The sequence below is a fragment of the Neovison vison genome, chromosome 10, assembly GCF_020171115.1.
Source record: "Neovison vison isolate M4711 chromosome 10, ASM_NN_V1, whole genome shotgun sequence".
Classification (NCBI taxonomy): Eukaryota; Metazoa; Chordata; class Mammalia; order Carnivora; family Mustelidae; genus Neogale; species Neogale vison.
This window is the reverse complement of record NC_058100.1, coordinates 2,391,528-2,411,836: the sequence shown is the minus strand read 5'-3', so window position 1 is coordinate 2,411,836 and position 20,309 is coordinate 2,391,528. Positions and strand designations below refer to the sequence as shown.

Genomic DNA, 20,309 nt, shown 5'->3' with positions numbered 1-20,309 from the left:
CCGCAGCTCCGCCAGGACCTGACCTGACCTGCCAGCGTCCCTGTGGCGGTGGCGCAGGACGACCCCGCCCTCATCTCTGGGGAGCCCCTCGCGGTTCCGGGGGCGGACAGAGCGGGGGGAGGGGCCGTGTTGCCCGGTGGGCGCTGGACGCCCCCAGCCGCAGCCGGGCAGGGAGGCGCGTCCGCTCGGAGCCTGCGTGTCCGCTCCCCGCCGCCCTGCGCGCCAGAACAGAGATGCCCCCGGGCATGCGGCAGGAGCCGCGGAGTCTCTTTCCGGGCTCCGATGCCAAGGCCGGCGGGGCATTTGCGGGGAGGAGCAGCAGATAAAGGACCGAAGTCTCCGGGAGGAGGCCGGCGGCAGAAGGGCTGGCCGGGGTCGGGTTCTGTACCGGCCTCTCCGCGCCGGCCTCGGGGCCGGACTCCCAGGCGGCCACGCACGGCCGCACACGCGGAGCCTGGGGAGAGGCTGCGGAGACCGTGTCTGCCCGAGCGCTTACAGCTCCTGTGCCCTGCCCTGCCGGGGTCAAGATGGGCGGCAAGGACCCCCGGTCCCCTGGACCCCTGCCCTGACCCTGCCGGTCACTGGTCGCTGAAGCAACAGTGACCCCCAATGGTTGCTGGTGGAACCACAGCGTAGCGAGCCGGGAGCGCGGAGGCTCTCTCCCCGCGGGCTGGTCTCTGACGGCCCCCCGGGGACTAGGAGGGAGGGACGCTCCACACAGGAGCCCCGGGGGGAGACCCACAGCCTCCCACGGAGCACACGGGCCCCGACAGCAGCAGTGGGCTCAAGCCCTCTCCCTGCCACCCATACCCCTAACCTGCAGAGTCCTGCACACGGCCTGTCCCACATGCACGGGTGGTCTGGATGGGGACGGACTGAAGGAAGGGACGGAAAGGAAGAAAGGAGGGCTGAGTAAGTGGCGGCTCTTTTTTTTTTTTTTTTAAAGATTTTATTTATTTACTTGACAGAGGAGATCAGAAGCAGGCAGAGAGGCAGGCAGAGAGAGAGGAGGAAGCAGGCTCCCCGCTGAGCAGCGAGCCCGATGCGGGACTCGATCCCAGGACCCTGAGATCATGACCTGAGCCGAAGGCAGCGGCTTAACCCACTGAGCCACCCAGGCGCCCTAGGTGGAGGTTCTTGATGAGCCCGAGGGAGCACGGTCAGGAGCTTGAGAACAAGGCTTCAGCCACCCCTGATGACTGACAGAGTAGGGGTCTCAAAGGGGCTGCATGGCAGAGTTCCAAGGTCCCTGCTATGGCTGTGGGACTGGGGGTTCCGAGTGGGTGTGCTGAGGAGCGAGGGGAGCACCCTGCCCTAACTCGGGGGTATTTGCCCTTCTCCAAAGCCAGGACACTAGCCCCTGGCCCAGAATCATGGGCAACAGTATTGTAGGAATCTTGGCCCCCAATATTGGGTATCAGATGTTCCCTCATTCGGTTCCTGGGAAGGCAGGACACCGGAAGGGTTTGGCTTCCAGCACTGAGCAGGCCGGGAGCCACTCCCCCCGACCTGCATGGCTCCCACCACAGCAGGGGAGAGAAGGGGGGGCCTGGGAAGAAGGAAGTTCTTCTTCACCAGCAGCACAAAGATGGTGACTGAAATCCTAGGAGGAAGGGGGGATCCGTTAGAGGGCACAAGATACTCCTTCCTGCCTCTCTCCCAGAAATGACCCCCTGGGCTGCGGCTCTGAACCACAGAGGCCTTCTCAGCTGTCAGGATGGGGAAGGCTGGGTGCTGGAAGGTAGGGAGGGGAGACGCACAGACCAGCGGGGGGTGGGAGCCCAGAACCTGTTTCCGCACGCAGTGGAAGCTTGGACACTCACCCCTGCACCGACATCTTACCTCCCCCTCCACTTGTGAGCACAACAGGGACACTTTCCGCTTGGTCACTTCCAGATATGAAGGGGCAGAGGATGAAGGGACCTCTTGGGTCCCCAGTCTTCGGGGGGGGGTGGTCAGGCTGGTCCTGCCAAGCTGCAGGAGGGAGAAGTAGGCAGAGGTGCAGGGAGATGGGGGGTTGGAGGGTCCCCAGAAGACGCGGGAAGAAATCCTGAGACTAGGAAGAAGGACCCTCAAGAAAACGAGACCAGGCCCTTCCGCTCTGGCAGGCGGAGGAAAGAGAGAGACGGGCAGCTGGAGCTCAGGGGTGCGGCCAGCAGCACCCCGACACAGGAGGAAAGAAGGTGGGGCTGCGTGAAAGACCAGACCGGGGGCGCGGGAAGCACGGGGACCCCTTAGAAGCAGCCTTCCCTAAGGGAGAGTCCCCGGTGAAGGAAGGTCAAGGGCTGAAACCGCGTCATGAACGCAGAGCGCTCCACGAGCGGGACAGCCCGGCACCGACGACCCTTGCAGCCCCACCGCGGTGTCCCTTGAAAGCTGCAGCGGAAGCACAGGGAAGGGTGGCCGCGGTGAGGACAGAGGGAAGAGCCCAGGTGACAAGCGATACGGGAGCCCCGTCTTGCATCTCCCTGGGCAAACTCAGAAAGATGCCTGGAAGTGTTCGTGCACAGCTGGGAGGCGGGGCTGCGGGGGGACCTCCGTTTGCTTCCCTCCATCCTCTCCATGTGTTTGTTAAAGACCGTACATTATAGGGGTGCCTGGGGGGCTCGGTGGGTCAAGCCTGTGCCTTCGGCTCAGGTCAGGATCCCAGGGTCCTGAGCAGTGGGCTCTCTGCTCAGCAGGGAGCCTGCTTCCCCCTCTCTCTGCCTGCCTCTCTGCCTGCTTGTGATCTCTCTGTCAAATAAAGAAAGAAAATCTTTTTAAAAATTAAAAAATAAATAAATAAAAACAGTGATCTGAGCGGCCGAATCAGCAGCTCGACATCACACAGCCGGTTCCTGGAGGCCCGGCCTCCCCGGTGCCCACCCTGCCAGGGGCCGAGAGCCACTGTCTTCTCCATCCCTCCATCCCTGGTCGCCATCGCTGTCTCTCCATTGCCTCGTCCCTGGAGGGAGGCCTCCCAGTTCTCGCTGCGACCTGCCTTTCCACCATCCCGACCCTCCGAGCTCCTTTCAATCCTTTCAATCCGCCTGGACGCTTCCTTTCCTTCCAGCACGCCGCCGCCGGTGGCCTGAGACTCCCCTGGCACACGCCTCCCCGTGGGACCCATCCCCTGCCCCCACATCTGGGCCGAGGCCCTGCTTCATGCCCTTTCTGGTCCTGCAGCTGCTGCCGGCCAGCCGCAGCGCTGGGGTCAGGAGTGGCCTCGGGAAAACGGAAAGCACGCTGGGTATTTCCACACGCGGGGCTGAAGATAAGGGGTTGACCTCAGTGGTATGGGGGGGCTGGAAGCCAACAAGGAACACACCGAGTAACCCCGATCGCCGCAGGTAGATGCTCCCACCTGTAGGCTGTGAGAGCGAGTAGGCCAGAAACTCAGAGCGGGTCCAGCTCCCGGGGCGGCGGCTGGAGCTGGAGCACGGCGAAGAGGAAGCCGACAGGAGGAAGCCCGGTCGTGCCCTGTCAGCCCCCCTCGCGCCCCGCGGCCCCAAACATCCCTCTGCAGAACCTAACAGAGACCCGCTGGCTGGGGCGTGTGTGAAATGCGGTTTGCAGTCCAAGCCCCGGTAGCAGCGGCGACGGAGTAAACAAGGCAGGGTGGGGGCTGGGAGGCGCGAGGCGGGTGACCGTTGCTGGTGGTGGTTACCGTCCACGGGGATCATCCGTTCCTAAAACGCACGGAGCACCGACCACATGTGTGCGCGCGGCCCGCGCTCTCAACTCGGGGAACAGTGTGTCATGTGTCCTACTGTGGCTGGCAGATCAGGACACGGGAGCCTGAGAAAGTCCCACAACTAAATAAACGGCAGAGCTGGGATTCAACGTCTGAGCTGTCCTGGCATTTCCCCACTGCGACCTGCTGCCGAATGACTGATGGCTGCCCCTAGCGGTGCTGGGGGACCCTGGGGGGGGCACTGCGAGAAAGCCCCAAAGGGCAGGAAGGCACTGGGTACAATCGCCCGGCCCCGGCACCAAACCACCTTGAGCACACGGTGACACGCGGAATTCACACCCCAGAGTCGGCCATGGGGGACAGAGTCACAGCAAGGAGCAGAAGCCACGCCCTGAGCCAGCACCCCAGGACAGCTGCCAAGGTGGGGAGCAAGGGTCTAGTCCCACCTCACCGCTTCCCTGCTGGAAGCCCCCCCGGAGCTCCCAGGACCCAGGAGCCAAGACAAAGCAGCCCGGCGGGTGCCCTCGGCGTTGTGTCTGGGGCTCCCTGCCCTTCATGCTCACTCCTGCCCGGAGGACCGCTGAGCCCCGCACCCTCCCCCACCCATCTGTGCTCCTTCATGCTGAGCATCACCAGGCCCCCCCAAACCCGCTCTCTCGGGGACCACCTCCCCTCCAAAGGCTTTCTTGGCCTCGTGCAACCTGGCTCCAGGCAGAGTGTCCCGCTCCCCACCCCCACCCAGTTAATTCCCATCAATCTGAATTACCTGGGTTGGTTTCCCTGTGGGTCTCCCCTCCTCGGGGCTTCCTTAACCCTGTAGCCCTTAAAACGCAGGGGCTCCAGCACCGAGCATGTTTTCAACACACACCCCGGACGACCTCAGGACAGCCGCTAAGGGCAGAGCGCTGGAGATGCAACACGGCCTTGGGAGCCAGACCCAAACTGAATGTCAACTGAACATACTAATGTGCTCCGGAAGTTTCCGAGAGCCGACTTTGAGCCTCCGCTCAACTCATCAGTCAAGTGGGAAGTCCAAGGCCAAGTCCACGGCCGCGCAGGAGGCCTGAGGCCAGACCTCCACGGAGCCAGCCGTCCCCTCCTTGCGTGCGGGCCAGCGGTTTCCAGCGGCGTTTCCCCGATGCTCCGGGGGCCAGCCGGCCAACACTGTCTTCTTTGGGAAGTTGTCCATCCACACCCTCTGCCCATCTGTGAATCACGTTGTTTGTGGGCTTTTTGCTATGGCGTTTTATGAGTTCTTTACATATTTTGGAGCTTAATCCTTTACCGGAGATAGGATTTGCAACTATTTTCTCGCATGCGGTAGGTTACCTTTTCATGTTGGTGGTGGTTTCCGACTGTACAGAAGCATTTCAGCGTGATGGAGACGGAGTCGCACTTGTTCCTTTTTTGGGTGTGAAACCCATAAAGTCATCACCACAACTGATGTCGAGGAGCTTCCCACCTTCGTTTTCTTCTGGGAGCTCGATGCTTTTGGGTCCTGTTCTGTTAATCTTGGGTCTTTCATCCATTTTTTTAAAGACTGTATTTATTTGAGAGAGAGAGCACGCGCACACACAAGCAGGGGCAGGGGGAGCAGCAGAGGGAGAGGGAGAAGCGGGCTCCCCACCGAGCGGGGAGCCCGACACAGGGATCCCTCCCAGGACCCCAAGGTCATGACCTGAGTCGAAAGCAGACCTTAGCCGCTTCACCGACGAGCTGCCGAGGCGCCCCTCTTTAACCTATTTTCAGTTAACTTTTGTTCCTGGTGTGAGATCAGAGTCGGGTCTCATTCTCCCGCATGGGGCCATCCAGCTTCCCTGACATCATCTACCGAAGGGACCACCCGTCCCCCCTGGGTATTCTCGGCCCCTCGGTCATGAAGTGACTGACTGTGCGTGGTGGGTAGTTTCGGGCTCTCTCTTCCGTCCCGTCCATCTGTGGGTCTGTCTCATACCAGTGCCATCCTGCCTCGGTAACTACTGGTTTGTGATTCGGTTTGAGCCCGGGAAGCCCAATGCCTGTGGCTTTGACCTTTCTTGAGACTGTTCCGGCCCTTCTGCCTCTCCTTGATTCCACACACATTCAGGTTTGTTCTGCTCCTGTGACAAGGGCCGTTGGAATTTTGGTGGGGACCGCACTGAGCCTAGAGATTGCCTCGGGGAGGACGGATATTCACCCGTGACTTCTTATCACGGCCCAACCCAGACGCCCCTCACCCTGCACTCCGGCCCTCGCCTCCGCCCGGCCACCCCCATCACAGGACAGCTCTCTCCGCGGCTTCCCAGAGGATGCACGGGGCTCTGGGCACGACAGCTTTGAATCGCCAAGTGGACTCTGCCTGCCTTAGGATTCGAGCTCTTTGAGTGGAGAGGACGGGCTTTGACATTTGGTGTGTGAGCTGTATCATGTCTCCTTAAAACTCAGATGTTAAAGCCCTGACCCCCAGTGTGACTGTCTGGAGAGAGAGCGGCTTTAAAGAAGGAATTACGGTAGGACACTTGGGTGGCTCAGTGGCCGGGCGTCTGCTGCCGGCTCTGGTCATGATCTCAGGGTCCTGGGATCGAGCACTGTGTCAGGCTCTCTACTCAGTGGGGAGCCTGCTTCCCCCTCTGCCGCTCCCCCTGCTTGTGCTCTCTCTCTCTGACAAATAAAATTTAAAAAAAAAAAAAAAAAGTAATGAAGGCTCAATGAGGTCACAAAGGTGGGGTCCTGATGGCTAGGACGGGGGTCCTTGTAGGAAGAGGAGGAGACCTGAGGCATGTCCCCCAGCCCGCCCTGCAGCAGCACAGAAGAAGGGCCATGCGAGGACACAGCAAGAAGGCGACCATCTGTGAGCCAAGAAGAGAGTTCTCAGCAGAAACCAGTCCTGCTGGCACCTTGACCTTGGAATCCCAGACTCCAGAACAGTGAGAAAATAAATTCCTGTAGTGGGTATCCACCCTGCCCCGACCCAGTCTGTGGTGTTTCATTACGGCCGTTCACACTAATACGTGTGGGGCCTCAAGGAAAGCACCTCAGGGTCAGGGTGGGGGATAGCGCACAAGCGGTCTAACACACATGCTCTTTTTTTTTTTTTTTTTAAGATTTTGTTAATTTATTTGACAGAGAGAGATCCCAAGCAGGGGGAGAAGCAGGCAGAGGGAGAGGGAGAAGCAGACTCCCTGCTGAGCAGAGAGCCTGATGCGGGCCTCCATCCCAGGACCCTGGGATCATGACCCGAGCCGAAGGCAGAGGCTTAACAACTGAGCCCCCCAGGCGCCCTAACACTCGTGTTCTCGAGCCCTTCCTGGTCCCTGCTTGGCCGTGTGTAGGGCTGAGGGGCTCCCAGACCCCGGCCTCCACAAGCCCAGCCAGGGGAAGATGTGCGGTCTGGACGTCGCCCCAGCCATGAGGAGACAGAGGTCACCAGTGCCCTTCACGGTGCCGGGAGCTGGCAGGTCAAAAGGGACCCACACCAACCCCCTCCTCCGGGTCAGACCACCCCTCGGCTGCTTGGCGCCCACCTCCTGGTGGAACCCCCACAGCCACCCTTCTGGAGGGCTGTTCTCGCCCCATTTTCCCGATGGGGCACCCGAAGCTTGGAGGGATGGAGCAGTTGCCCAGGCTGACCCCGGCAGGAGGGTAGAGGGGGCCGAAGACACAGGTAAAGGAATAGTCGCGGCCTCAGAGAGACTAAGCCTGCCCCAGCGACTTCCATCGGACGAGAGGCCGGTCTGCATCTGCACAGAGCTGTGGTGCGAGGGTCAGCTGTGCCTGGTCTCCGAGTCCCCTCCATGCGCCGGGCTGCGGGCCTGGGCCCAGGCCTCCCGACAAAGAGCCGTGGGAGTGAGTCCATGGGAAAGGCGAGAAATACATCTGTTAGAATCATTGTGACATGCATCAATGTGGCGGGCGGTGGGGGGCTGGTTTCCAGAACATACAGCGAGGGGCTTGGGGAGGGCGTGGAGGGCACCTCTCTGTCTCATCGCCAACCCCTGGGGGCTGGGACCAGGGGAAGGCGACAGTGTTTCAGGAAGAGGGAGCAGGCAGCTGGGGAGGTAAGGCCCTGGGGTATGGACGGGGTGGCCGGCCGTGACCCTGGGCGAAGCACTCTCCTGCCCCGAGCTCTTCAGGCTGCAAGCCTGGTGTCCACCTCCCTCCAGGATGCAGGGCAGCCGATAGCCCAGGTTCGGGGACTTTTGCTGCAGCCCCCAAGCCAGCCTGGGCCCAGCCAGCATTCCCCTGCCGGTGCCCGCACGCCCTGCCCATTCCTTCACACACATGCTTGCAACGCTGGTGCCTCTTCTAGAACCTCCTTTGCCTACCTCCTTCCACCCTGCTCGCCCTCCCTGACTCCACTCAACTGCCTCCTCTGGGGGCCCAATGCTCCCCACATGCGGGCGCGACCGCCAGCCCAGCCCCAGGGCACCAGCCCCACCTGCCCCGCCGCCCGCTGGGCCCTCACAAGAAGGATCTACTGGGGGCACCCGGGCGGCTCAGTGGGTTAAGCCTCTGCCTTCGACTCAGGTCATGATCTCAGGGTCCTGCTTGGCGGGGAGCCTGCTTCCCCCCTCTCTCTCTGCCTGCCTCTCTTCCTTCTTGGGATCTCTGTCTGTCAAATGAATAAATAAAATCTTTAAAGAAGTCAGCATCGATGTTACAGTAACTGCTAATAATGTCGCTTCTGATCACGACCTGCTTCCCCCAGGACTGTCCCTCCTTCCCCCAGGATTGCTGGGTTTTGCCTTAACCCAGCTTCGTTATCTGCTGAAGGTGAAGCCACCCCCTTATCTCACAGATCTCATATGACCTCAGAAAGTCCTTCCAGAGTCTGCCCTGCACCCTCCCTGCTGCAGCCCTGCCCCCTTCACTCCTCATGTGTCCTAAGAGCATAATTCTGTGTTGGAATCTCCCAGGAGCCCAAAACCCAGGCACCTTGCTGGGGCTTATCCTTTTGAGGCTGACATCCCCTATGGCCCCTGCTTAGAGCAGAAGCTAAGGGAGAAACAGGGAGGGAGGCAGAGAGAGAAAAGGGAGTCCCGGTCCTGAGCAAGGGAGCAGAGGGAGAAACAGCGCGGCTCGAGGTCAGACGGCAGTCAGGACTTCCCCAAACCCAAAGACAGACTGACACGAATACCACCCCCCCACCCCCACCTTCAGCTGTCTGGCTTCCGGGGGAGGAACAAGTGTCTTACGGCTTTCCATGACGTGGGTCCTCTGCCAGGGCTGGGGCTGTGGGTAAGGCGACATTTCCTGCCCTTGGGGGCCGGGGTGAGAAAGAGGAGTTGCTGAGTGTGCACATTGTTCAGAGTGCGCGTGTGCACACACACACACACACACACACAAGCAAGCGCGTGCCCAGTCCCAGGGGCTCTGTTCTCAGCCCGGCCCCATGGAGTTCCCCCTGACCCAGCTATGCCCCCAAGGTAAGTGTGAGGTTGGAGACCGTGGGTGGAGGGACGTCCAGACCCCATCACCCCTGCTGGCTCCAGGCCTGAGCTCCCACTTCGTGGAGGGGAAGGCCCCAGCCCAGCCCGAGCCGAGCTGGCCCGGCTGACTGGCAGGGTGCGCGCAGATCCGTCTCTTCTCTGGGGCACAGGCTGCTCAGCCCTGGGGACATAGGTGGCTGGGTCCGCTGAGCGCTTCCTGAGAGGAGGAAACAGGAGAGCGAGGCCCGGGAGGCAGAGGATCTTGGCCCTAAAGAGAGGTCGTGCCACCCTCCCCCACCCCGCACGGTGGGACTCTCTGTCCCCCAACACCTGTCTCCCTGGCCACCCAGGGCCGCCTCGGCTCCCCCTTGAGAGACCCCTTGGGCTCCCCCCTGCCTTTCTCCTCTCCTGACTGTCCCTCTCCTCCAGGTCCCTGGTCAGAGGCCTGCGGGGGTTGGAGGGGCCCGGGAGCCTGGGGGAGAGGCAGTCCCTCCCCGAGAGACCCCAGCTGTCCTCTTTGCCCTAACAGGGACCAGCAGAGCCCCTCCCCCAACCTTCAGCACCTTCCAGCCCATGGAATTGCCCCGCAGGGGTTGCCGGGAAGTGGCCTTGCTCCAGGCCCCAAAGGCTGAGGAGGACCAGCCGAACCCCAGGGTCACGGCTGTCCACACTGCGGTGAGCGGGACCCCGGCCGGCACAGCGTCCTCCTTGGCTCCCATCCCCCCACCGGTGAGGATCGGCAAATGGACCAAGACCAACAGGGGGGAAACCAGGGATGAGCCGGGGCTGCCCACAGGGCTGGGGCAAGGAGGAGAGAGGGAGAGGATGTGGGGAGCATCTCCTTCCTTCGCCGTCATGTCCCCTCACGGTCCCTGCGGCACTGGGGCTGAGTCCGCAGGCGACCAGGTACAGGGTACCAGGTCCCAGAAGCAGGTGTCTGCATCTCTGTCTGTGACCTGCCCGGCCCAGTGCATCTGGGCCTCAGTCCCTGTCACCCAGCCCGCCACTAGGAAGTCCTCCCTCGGATCCAGCCCAGCCCCTCCTGTGGGAGGGTGAGTGCTCCCTCGTTCTGTCCTCTGGGGTGATGGGGACCATCACGTCTCTCAACCTGCAGGCCAGGAATGAGTTCCTGTCCTTCTGGAAGGCTCAGGCTAAGAGCACACGGCTGCTGGGTTAAAGGCCCTCAGGCCCCGAGGGAAGTGGACAGAAATTCCCTGGAAACCAAAGCAGTTGGAGCTGAAGAAGGTTTTTTGTTTTTTGTTTTTAAAGATTTTATTTATTTATTTGACACACAGAGATCACAAGCAGGCAGAGAGGCAGGCAGAGAGAGAGGAGGAAGCAGGCTCCCCTCGGAGCAGAGAGCCCGATGCAGGGCTGGATCCCAGGACCCTGAGATCATGACCTGAGCCGAAGGCAGCGGCTTAACCCACTGAGCCACCCAGGCGCCCCTGAGGAAGGGGTTTTAAGCTGGACCCTGAGAAGCACTTTCTGGGCAGTTCTAGCCTAAAATGGGCACCTGGGGCGGGGAGCAGGGGAGAGGCTGAGGAGGCGCAGCTGGCTGGCATCAGGAGGAAGCCCCCGAATCATGGCTGTTTTCCCGTTCCAGGCACCTCCTCAACCCCCAGGGGCTGCCTCCAGCCCAGAGGATGCTGGGAAGGCCGAGGAGGGGCCGGAGGAAGGCGGCCCGTCCCTGCAGGCCGAGACCCGGGCGTGGTTCCAGAAGACCCAGGCCCACTGGCTTCTGCAGCGCGGGGCAGCCCCTGCCTGGTTCCACGGCTTCATCACCCGGAGGTGAGTCACAGCAGCGGAAAGGGGCCCAGAGAGGGGCAGGGCCGGCCCTGGGCCCCCGAGCCCAGCAACAGGGTGTGGAGGCTGCGAGTCCAGCCCTGAGTCCTGGAGGCTCCCAGGCCAGTCTCAGTCTGTCCTGGGGGAGGGCCCTGCGGACCTCCTGCCACCACCCGCCCGCTCTGGGGCTTCTGCTTCCATTCCTGTCTCTTGGCCTCCGGTCCTCATGGCTTCCCAGGCCTCCCAGCCTCCCTCCCTCTCCGGCCTCTGCTCTTCCTCGTCTCCCTGGCAGGCTGTCCCTCCTGTATTTCTCAGCTTTGATTCCCCTCTTCCAGCTCAGCCTGTGACTTCGGAAACCCACAAGTCTATCACCACCCCAGGGCACCTCCACCAGGCTGCCTTCCAGGAGGAGGCTGCAGGCTGGGAGCGCTCCTGGGTGGGACCCCTGCCTCCTGCCCCCCACCGCACTCTCCAGTCCCCGCCAGGGACAGCCGACCCGGTCCTCTCTGCCATCCCCACCCTCCTCTGCCACTTGAGCCCTCTTGGCTGGGGCATGCGGTCCTCCTTAGAGCCGCAGACAGACCCAAGGCTGGAAGTCTTCCTCGCCCACAGGGAGGCAGAGAGGCTGCTGGAGCCCAAGCCTGAGGGATGCTACTTGGTGCGGTTCAGTGAGAGCGCTGTGACCTTCGTGCTGACCTACAGGTGAGGGGCGGGAGCAGGGGCCATGCCCCTCCCTGTGGGGGGCCTGGGGGCAGAGCTTCGGCTTGGCGGGAGGGCCTGGCTCCACTCAAGGGTCTCTGATCCCATGGGCGCCCTCCAGGAGCCGGACTCGCTGCCGCCACTTCCTGCTGGCCCAGCTCCAGGACGGGCGCCACGTGGTGCTGGGCGAGGACAGCGCCCATGCGCGGCTCCAGGACCTGCTGCGACACTACACGGCGTGCCCGCTCAGCCCCTACGGGGAGATGCTCACCGAGCCCCTCATCCGCCAGGTACGCCCGGCCCCCAGCCCCAGGGAGCCCGGCTGCAGCAGCCGCCTTCTCATCCTGGCCTGCCACCCAGCCATAGGTCCCTTGTCCGCCCTGTGCCCTCAGGAATCCCTTCGACAGGGATACGTGCTGGGGGAGGGGTCCTCCAGGGACCAGGACAGGCACATGTGGTCATTTGTGTTTTCAAGTAAGGACTACCTACGAGCACCCGGCAGGCCCTGGAACTAGACCATGGACAGGACCGCGGGGCCGCAAACACACAGAGCTCGCTCACCAGCAGCAAAGGCAGATAAGAGCAATCAAGGGGCATGAGAGAGGAAACGCAGCGTGAGCACCACTGGGCCCGCGGGCCAGGGAGCGGGTCCGGGCGGGCCTCCCTGAGGCTGCTCAGGCAGTGCCAAGACCATGCATGAGCCCGCGGTCTGGGCGCAGGGACACAGCAGAGACAACTGACCCAAACAGCCTTGCTTTCTGGAGCTTACATTCTAGTGCGGAGACCGCGATAAGACAGAGAAACAGATTGTCCGTAATATGTCCAGTGCTAAGAAGACAGGGAGTGACCAGGTTGAAACACGTGGGTCTGGAGTCTGGGCCAGAGGTCATCTGCACGTAGAAGGACTGACTGTAAAGCCTTCAGGAGGGCTGCGAGGGAGCGTTGCTGGAAAAGAAAGGAATACCAAGTCTCCAGCATTTAGAGCGTCCAGAAACGAGGGCAAACCTACAAAGAAAAGTGAGAAGGATCAGCCAGAGGGAAAGGAGAAAAACCAGCAGTATGTGGTGTTCTTTCTGGAAGCCCAGCAAAGACAGTGCGGGGGTGCGGGGGGGTTTCCTGCACTGACGCTGACCTCCGCGGTGGGGAGGGGATCCTGCGTCAGCTCAAGGAAGCGTGCCCGTGGGGGGACTGTGCCTGTGGACAAGTCTCGCATGGACCTTCACGAGGAACTGTGGACACGGAGATCCCCCAGTGGTGGGAACAGGGGGCAGGGACGTCTGGAGGCAGAGCAGTTGGGGCAGCTGTCAGGTCAGGGACCGAGGGGTCTTGTCACCGCACTCCTCCGGAGTTCGGACGTCCCCCTGGAGGACAGGCAGCCACCAAAGGGCCACCGGGGGCATTTCTCCGGCGCACTCTGGGCGCAGAGTGAAGGCTGGGTTGCAGGGCAAGCTGTGGCAGGGGAGGACTTGGGAGTCCTGGGCTGGAGTGGCGGCAGTGACCCCCAGAGAAGTATGCGGATGTCAGGTTGTTGAGGCAGCGGAAGGGGCACGGCCTGCGGGCCACGAGACCTCACCGGGGCGTGGGGGACCGGAGGGTTCCTAAGGGGCTGCCTCTGCAGCAGGGTGGGGTGCCGCTTTTTCGTCATAAAGGGACTGCGGTGACAGGAGCGGGAGGCGCAGGGAAGGAGGATTCTGACGTGGACCCGTGAAGCCTGCAGTGCTCACGCACCTCGAGGTGTGCACGTGCACCGGGTGGGTCGCTGAAGCACGAGGAAAGCCCCGTGGCGTGAGCAGACCGGAAGCCGGGGCCTGTGGACAGCCAAACCCTCGGCTCCAGCCCAGCTCCCGTGGGAAGGGACCCTCCCACTGTAAGGTTCATCTTCCTGGAGGCAGTCTCTCAGCCCCAAAAATATATAGCTTAAGCCCCCACAAAGTACTCCTCTGGCTCCTGCAGAACGAAACACAGGCACGGCAGTCGGGACATCTGTCCCCATGCGGAACGTTGTTAGACTAAAGGTTTGTCAAGCCTTGTTGTATTTTTACAACCACAGGCACAAATGGAGACTGGTCTGGCCTGTGTTCCTGGCGCAATTTAAGGCCAATGCTAGACACAGCCTGTGAGCAGAGCTACTTGAACCCCCGCACCCCACCCACCTTGGTCCCCTTGCTCTCCTCTCCATCCCCTGTTCCTCACCCAGGAGCCCCACCAGTCCACATTTCTGTGCCTCTCCCCAACCCATCCTCCAGCAGCACCAGCTTGCTCTGTCCTCCTGGATCCCCCGGCCGCCCCCCACCCCACCCCTCCTGCACCAAGTCCCTGAGGCCTCGATCTTTGCCATCAGACGCCTGAGCCAGCAGGACTTTCCCTGAGCACAGAAGGGTCAGACCCTGGAAGCAAGGACCCACCCCCTCAGTACAGCCCGATCGTCAAGAAGTTGCAGAACGTGACCCCCACGCAGAAGGAGGGGACCGGGGAGCAGAAGGAGGTATTGGCGGGAGGGGCTGAGGGAGGGGACAGGGGTGCGCGGCAAAGGAAGGGTCCCGCGCTGGGACTGAGGGAGGGGAGGGGCCCTGGATGTGGGCGGGGCCCGGGCGCCGCAGCCGCAGCCTCCGCCCCGCCTGGGTCGCTCTGACGCCCCCTCCCCCCACCCCCATCCCCCGCCCCCCACCCCCTGCCCGGCCTTCTCTCCGCGTCTGCGCAGCCGCCCAGGCCCAAGCCTCCCGTGCCCGCCAAGCCTCAGCTGCCCCCCGAAGTCTACACGACCCCGGCCCCGAGGCCCCGCCCGGCCCCGCCCCCCAAGCCCTCCAACCACATCTACCAGGAGCCCGACGAAGCCATCGCCTTCTACGCCATGGGGCGCGGCAGCCCCGGCGAAGCCCCCGGCAACGTCTACGCGGAGGTGGAGGCGGAGGCGCCGCCAGGCGCTGGGGGCGCGCCCTGCGTCCTCGGGCACCCGGCCCTGCGCAAGTGCAGGTCCAGGCCCGTCCCCGGAGGCCAGGTAACCGGGTGCAGGGAGGAGGCGAACGGCCGCCTCCAGGGCAGCCTGCATTTTGGTCCCTGTCCCTCACCCAGTCTCAGCCACCCGTACCCCACGCTGTGCCTCGAATCTTGGGTCCAGCCGTCACCCTTGGTTGGAACTGGGGGCCTCTCCAGGGCAGGCTCCCTCCCCTCCACATTCACAGCCCCACCATCCTGAAGAAGAGGAGAACTTGGAGTCCCTCTTGTCATCTCAGACGAGCTCAGGGAGGGGGCACCGGCCCACGCTCCCCGCTCCCACTTCCACTCCCGCACCGTCCCCTCCGTCTTCCCTCTGAGCGGCGCTAGTCGGTGTCCCCGTCCAAGGCTGCGTTAGACCTCCCGGCCACGCCCACCCTCTCCCCGGGCCTCGGCCCCCTCCGCAGGCCCTGTCCCACCCTCCCTGGAATGCCCCAGGCCTGCCTCAGCCTCTGAGCCTGTTCCCCGACTCCCGCCCCTGCTGCGGTGCTAGCGCTAGCGATCAGGGATCAGAGCCCGCCGCCCAGCCAGGTCCCTGCGCACAGCTCTCCAGGCTCCTGCTCAGCCGCCAGTGCCCCACAGCCTCCTGAACTCCACACAGCCACCAGCTCTCACCCTTCTCCCCAGACTGCCCCTCCTCTCCCTCCCAGCCGCACTGAGGACCCTGCAGTCACCTGACTCTCCAAGCCAGAACACTCAGGGCTCCCGGGACATCCCCACCCCACCCCAGTTCCTGCTGGGTCCCTTTCCCGGCCTCAGCCTCATCATCCCTCCTCGGGATTTCCCAAGAGCTTCCTAACCGGTCTAACCACCACTCGCCACTTCTGATCCACCCTGCCCCAGGGAAGCCAGAAGGGTCTTTCTAAAGCTGCTCCCTGGCCCACGTGGCCCTGGCCCACGTGGCCCTCCACACGGGGGGGGGGGGGAGGCAGGGGAACCCCTCTTCCGTGGCTCCTTCCTCCCAGAGCGGTTCACATCTCTCTGAGCACACCCTCCCACTGCCCGGTGACCTTCTGGCTGTCCTTCAGGACCAGCTTGCCCTTCACCTCCCGGCAGGCTTCCCAGACAGGGCTGTGCCTCCCGTGACGCGGGACGCCTGTCTCCCTCCTCCCCAGCCGAGTGCAAGCCGCCTGGGAGCCGGGCTGGGGCTTACTCATGTTTCCAGAGCGCCCAGCACAGTGCCCGGCACAGAGCGGGTGCTCAGGAAACGGTGGCTGAATGAGAGCGGCTTAGACCTCTGCAGGCCAACATTGTTAAGACCAGAGGCCGGCCTCCAGGCTGCTGGTAGGCCTGAGAGGCTGAGGGTAGAGGGTATGACCTCGGATCGTCCTTCTCTCCGCAGAACCTAGGCGGCCGGTCACCGTACTCGGAGAATGCTGTGCCTGGACAAGGCCCTCCTGTGCCCCACCAGCCCCTGCCCAGCTGGGGACACACCCTCCCCCACAAGCTTTCTAGACAGAGGGCAGAGGACGGAGGACAGGCATGGCTTCCCCTGGGGCCTCCTCAGTAGCCCGGTGAGTCTGAGCTGGGGGGGTTTAAGCCAGGACGCCAGGTCCACAGACCTTTGCACACCAGCCGCCGAACAAACCGTAGGCGATCGGGGCTAGCAAGGACCTCAGCCATCATCTGTTGCAAGGATGGCACAAAGGTGTCTTCTTGCATGCCAGCTGCCATCCATTGGTCACGGCCGCCTGGAGCACTGCCCTGGGAAGGATGTTCCGGTCATCTCCATACGCAGCAGAAAAGAGCATCGTGATTGATTAGTGATGTCTGCTGCGGGCAGGGAGGCAGGAGGCGCAGTGTATCCTTATACCCTTACTGATCCAGGCCAAGTCCTGGTGCCGCAGAGAAGGAGACAAAGCCAGAGAGGGACAGTGACTCGGCCAAGGCCAAGGACTAGGGCCCAGGCTTCCTCATCGCCCTGTCCGGCACTCTGTCTCTTACCCCGCACCCTCCTCTCGGTGGGAAATGTCAGAGATTTCCTCCGATAGGAAATCTGGCTACTTTCCGGAGTTCCACTGCACAGAGGCCTGGGTACCGGTTCCCTCCTCCAGATCCCAGCTTAGCCCTGCTCCCCGGACAGGTCTGGGTCCCCCCACCCAAAGAACCCTGGAGTTCAGGGGAGCAGAGGTGGACTCGACTCCCTTTTAGGGACACACGCACTGGCTCCATCCCGAGAGTCCCCGAGAAGCTGGTGGCTCGGTGAGCCGAGGGCCTCTGAGGACGTGTGCCAGGACGGCCGTGCTGCCTCCCACTGCCCAGCTTCTCCTCCCGGAGTCTGATTTCCTTGGCCTTCTGAGCCTTTGGGTCTGGGCCCTGGTCCAATGCTGCTGTTGTCTGAGGAATGGTTTGGCGAGAACAGATGTTAGAACTTGTTTGTTGATTCTTGTCTGGCTAATAAATCATCGCCAGCCACCTCTCCCCGCTGGGGTCCAAGTGCTCCAGCCTCTTTCTGTCTGTCTCCCTCTCTCTCTCCTATCGTGGAAGGCAAGGGGCTGAGCCACCACTGCAGTGGGGGGAGTGGGTCTGGGGGTTCTGAGATACCTGGGAAGGGTCATGAATCTGGGGGCTGGGGGATGCAAGGTAGGGAACTGAGAAGTCTTTCTAGGCTGTGCTGGGCAGGTAGCCAGGGGAGAGGGGCAGCTGCATCACCGGGTGTGTGTGTGTGTGTGTGTGTGTGTGTGCCAGGAAAGGAGGGACAGAGAAGAGGGTGGTTGAGGGGTGAGCCCTGGACCTCCTTCCCCCACCCCCCATGCCAGCACAGGACTGGGGGGTCCCTGCGGTGGCTGAGTCTGTGTCTTCCCAGCCTCTCGGGCTGTGGCCTTGCCCCAGTCAGGACCTCAACCCTCCCCGTCCCTCTTGTGAGGCTTCTTCCCCTCTCCACCCAGACCCACTTCAGGAGCTGCCCCCTGCTCTGGGCTGCAACACCCCAGGAGGACTCTGCCTTGGGCCTTGTTTTCCCCTCAGACTCAGGGCTCTCGGGGGCCGGGCACGTCCACCTTCCAGAAGCCGCTGGAGGCTTTGGGTGCTCCTATGGTCCCATCAGCACAGCCAGCCCTTAAACTCTCTCTCTCACGAGAGCTTAGTCAAGCCAGTCTGTGCCCATTAGGGTTCCCCGCTCCTGCCAAGGGGGCCTGGAACCTACTGAGGCACAGAAATCCCGGAGACCCTTCCCAGAGGCAGAGCTCCCGGGGCCACCCCCAGCCTGGCACCCCCTGCCCGGCACCGGAACCAGCCCGCGTGACGAGTGCGCGCCCCGCCTCCCCAGCCAGCTCTCATGGGCTTAAGGAGAGCTTCGGCTGCTGAGTCAACAGAGTCGGGGTTCCACTCCCTTCTGTCTGCAGGTCTCCCGAGCCAGAGAGATGGGGAGGGAGGCGGACAGGACGGGCGGGGAGGGGAGCAGATGGCTCTGCCCGGGGCGGCTGTGTCAGAGCCTGGCTGATTGCTGGGGCGGCGGAGGGGGCAGAACAAGGAAGGGTTTACGGTCAGCGAGAGCTGGAAGTCAGGGTCGGAAACGGCGTTACACCCGGGGGCAGAATGGACGGGCCGGTGCAGGGAGGGGCAGAAACGCCTAGTGACCCCCTTGGTGTTCCTGAAGGAGCAAAGCCTGGGGATGGTGGGCAGCAAAGCTCTCGCCCACCGGCAGCTGCACACACACGGCCAGGACAGGCTCGCAGAAGGGGCGCTGGGAGAAGCGGGCGGTGGCATCAGCGAGAAGCCTGGGGGCTGTTGCCGCCCTGTGCTAGCTGGTGGCATGGCGGCCCTTCCCCGGCACCCCTGGTCCCCACAGAGCACCTCCTTGCTTGCACCGGCGCTGCTGCCCAGGTCAGAGACCGTGCAAGTGAGGGGCTCACGGAAGCAGGACTGCTGGGGCTCCGGGGCACACCAGACCCTTCGTGACTGCTTTTCTTTTTGGTTCCCCCAAGTAGGAAACTGGTCCAGAGAAGGAAGGTGACAGGATACTGGGGGCAGTCAGGCCCACATCTGGCCAGGCCAATCCTGTGCACCAGCGGTCCCTCCCATAGCAAAGGATAAGGCCCCCCAGTCCTCGCAGGGGCTCCAGCTGTAGGCCCAGCCCCCCCAGACCCCGGTGGGGGACGTCTCCCTGGCTCACCAGCGCCCTTACGCCACCCCGCCCACTTCCCCGAGCCAAGGTGGGGTGCTGAGCTGGGGTGTTGCCCTGCAGGCCCCAGGACGGAGAAGCTAAGGAACCCCTGCTGCCCCGGGGAAGGGCATTTCCCAGCCGGCTCCATCCCCCACGACCTTCCAGCCCCCCCACCCCCGCCCTGCGACGCAGGGCTTCCTTGGGCTTGGGGCACTCAGTGCTGGGAGAGGACAGCCCAGCCCAGCCCGAGCCTGAGGAAGGCTCTTCCCTCCAGCACCGAGGCTGACCCTGACAGCTGTCTGCACTTCTGCGGAGCGGTCCCCCTCATCCTGAGAGCTTCCACAGCGTCTCCGCGCCTCCCGCGGCTCCCGCAGCGCACATTCAGGGAGGAGCCCTAGAAGTCTGGCTGCGGGTGAACACGGTGACCCTTCTGTCCTGGTGCGCCCCACCCTCAACCACCATGACCTAGGATGTCTGTCCCCACCTGAAGCAAAGCTGGGCGGGGGAAGCGGAGGTCAGCGCAGCTGCGGCAGCCTGCACCACACACTATCGCGTCCTCACGGCCTCCCCGGGTTCCCCAGAACTTCAGCCGTCCCCATAAGGGACTGAGGGTTCTCCGACAGCACCCAGCCAGGGGCAGGACCTGAGCAGGCCCCTCTCCAGGGTCCAGAGCCTTGAGGGAGGCAGCCTGTGACAGCCTTGCCATTTCTGTGCAGTTTCTAAGTCTGACTTTTAGGGACCTCAGCTTCCCGGCTCTGCTGTCCTAGTCAATGCCACACCGTGCCCTCGGGACACAGGCCAGCCCCTCCTAGGGGCCCCGGGGGAGACCTGGATCCATTCCTCCCTCTGCCCCCTCGGCTGGCGCTGCCAGACCAGTTTTAGCCAAGTATCATTTCCATTCCTTCTCCTCTCCGCCGTCCTGGTGTCTTCTCTGTTTATCAGAACTTGAGGCCACCACCTCCGAGAAGCCTTCCCAAATGAGGACTGTCCATTGCTAATCTGCATTTCTCTTGGTGACCAGGAAATTACATCTGCCAAATAAAATGTCACATTTGGGAGGACTAAAAGTGGCTTTAAGAAAAGTGGTGTTAGGGTGCCTGGGTGGCTCAGTGGGTTGAGCCGCTGCCTTCGGCTCAGGTCATGATCTCAGGGTCCTGGGATTGAGTCCCGCATCGGGCTCTCTGCTCGGCAGGCAACCTGCTTCCTCCTCTCTCTCTGCCTGCCTCTCTGCCTACTTGTGATCTCTGTCAAATAAATAAATAAAATCTTAAAAAAAAAAAAAAAAAGTGGTGTAAGGCTTCTGTAGAACACAGAGGTGAGAGTCCAGAGGCTTACAGAAACTGGCCTAAGTCCATGCACTTCCAGAAGATGCCGGGACCCTCAGTGCCCAGAGTCCCTGCAGCTCGATCACACGGGGCCTGGAGGCTCAGGGGCGCTGCGAGCCAGGGGGCGGGGCTACATCAACAGCGTCCTGGGCGCAGCGGACAAAGCCTTTGGCTCCTCTGGCTCTCACACCTGGGGCTGTGAGGTGGAGCCTACCCCACCACCTCCGACAGCCCAGAGGTGACCCTGGCCACCGCTCCCCCCACCCCGTGCCTCCGTGTCCCGCCGTGGAAGCGTTGGTGGGTTGCTGCTCCTTCCTGAA

At 62.7% G+C, this 20,309-nt stretch overlaps 1 protein-coding gene across 4 annotated transcripts; it reads left to right on the top strand.

Annotated features, from left to right (window-relative positions):
- Window positions 1-9,044: 9,044 nt before the first annotated feature.
- On the top strand, window positions 9,045-18,986 carry SH2D2A (SH2 domain containing 2A). 4 transcript variants are annotated; one of them, XM_044266175.1, is made up of 9 exons: window positions 9,045-9,078; window positions 9,611-9,810; window positions 10,688-10,872; window positions 11,479-11,568; window positions 11,687-11,855; window positions 13,907-14,050; window positions 14,267-14,563; window positions 15,902-16,073; window positions 18,939-18,986. In XM_044266175.1, exons 1-8 carry the CDS (start codon window positions 9,045-9,047, stop codon window positions 16,067-16,069), a joined length of 1,287 nt encoding a protein of 428 aa, XP_044122110.1. In that variant the 3' UTR covers window positions 16,070-16,073; window positions 18,939-18,986. The 4 variants fall into 4 exon arrangements, with proteins under 4 accessions (XP_044122110.1, XP_044122111.1, XP_044122112.1 ...); XM_044266176.1 differs by lacking the exon at window positions 18,939-18,986 and adding an exon at window positions 11,247-11,260 and having other exon boundaries at window positions 9,611-9,699; window positions 11,463-11,568; window positions 15,902-16,906; XM_044266177.1 differs by lacking the exon at window positions 18,939-18,986 and having other exon boundaries at window positions 9,611-9,699; window positions 15,902-16,906.
- The last annotated feature ends 1,323 nt before the right edge of the window (window positions 18,987-20,309 follow it).

Excerpts from the sequence above, each read along its gene's own strand:
- SH2D2A (XM_044266175.1), top strand. The coding sequence starts at position 9,045 with ATGGAGTTCCCCCTGACCCAGCTATGCCCCCAAG. Across the intron at positions 9,811-10,687 it reads TGGCTCCCATCCCCCCACCG|GCACCTCCTCAACCCCCAGG; the intron begins GTGAGGATCGGC and ends TTCCCGTTCCAG. Across the intron at positions 11,569-11,686 it reads ACCTTCGTGCTGACCTACAG|GAGCCGGACTCGCTGCCGCC; the intron begins GTGAGGGGCGGG and ends GGCGCCCTCCAG.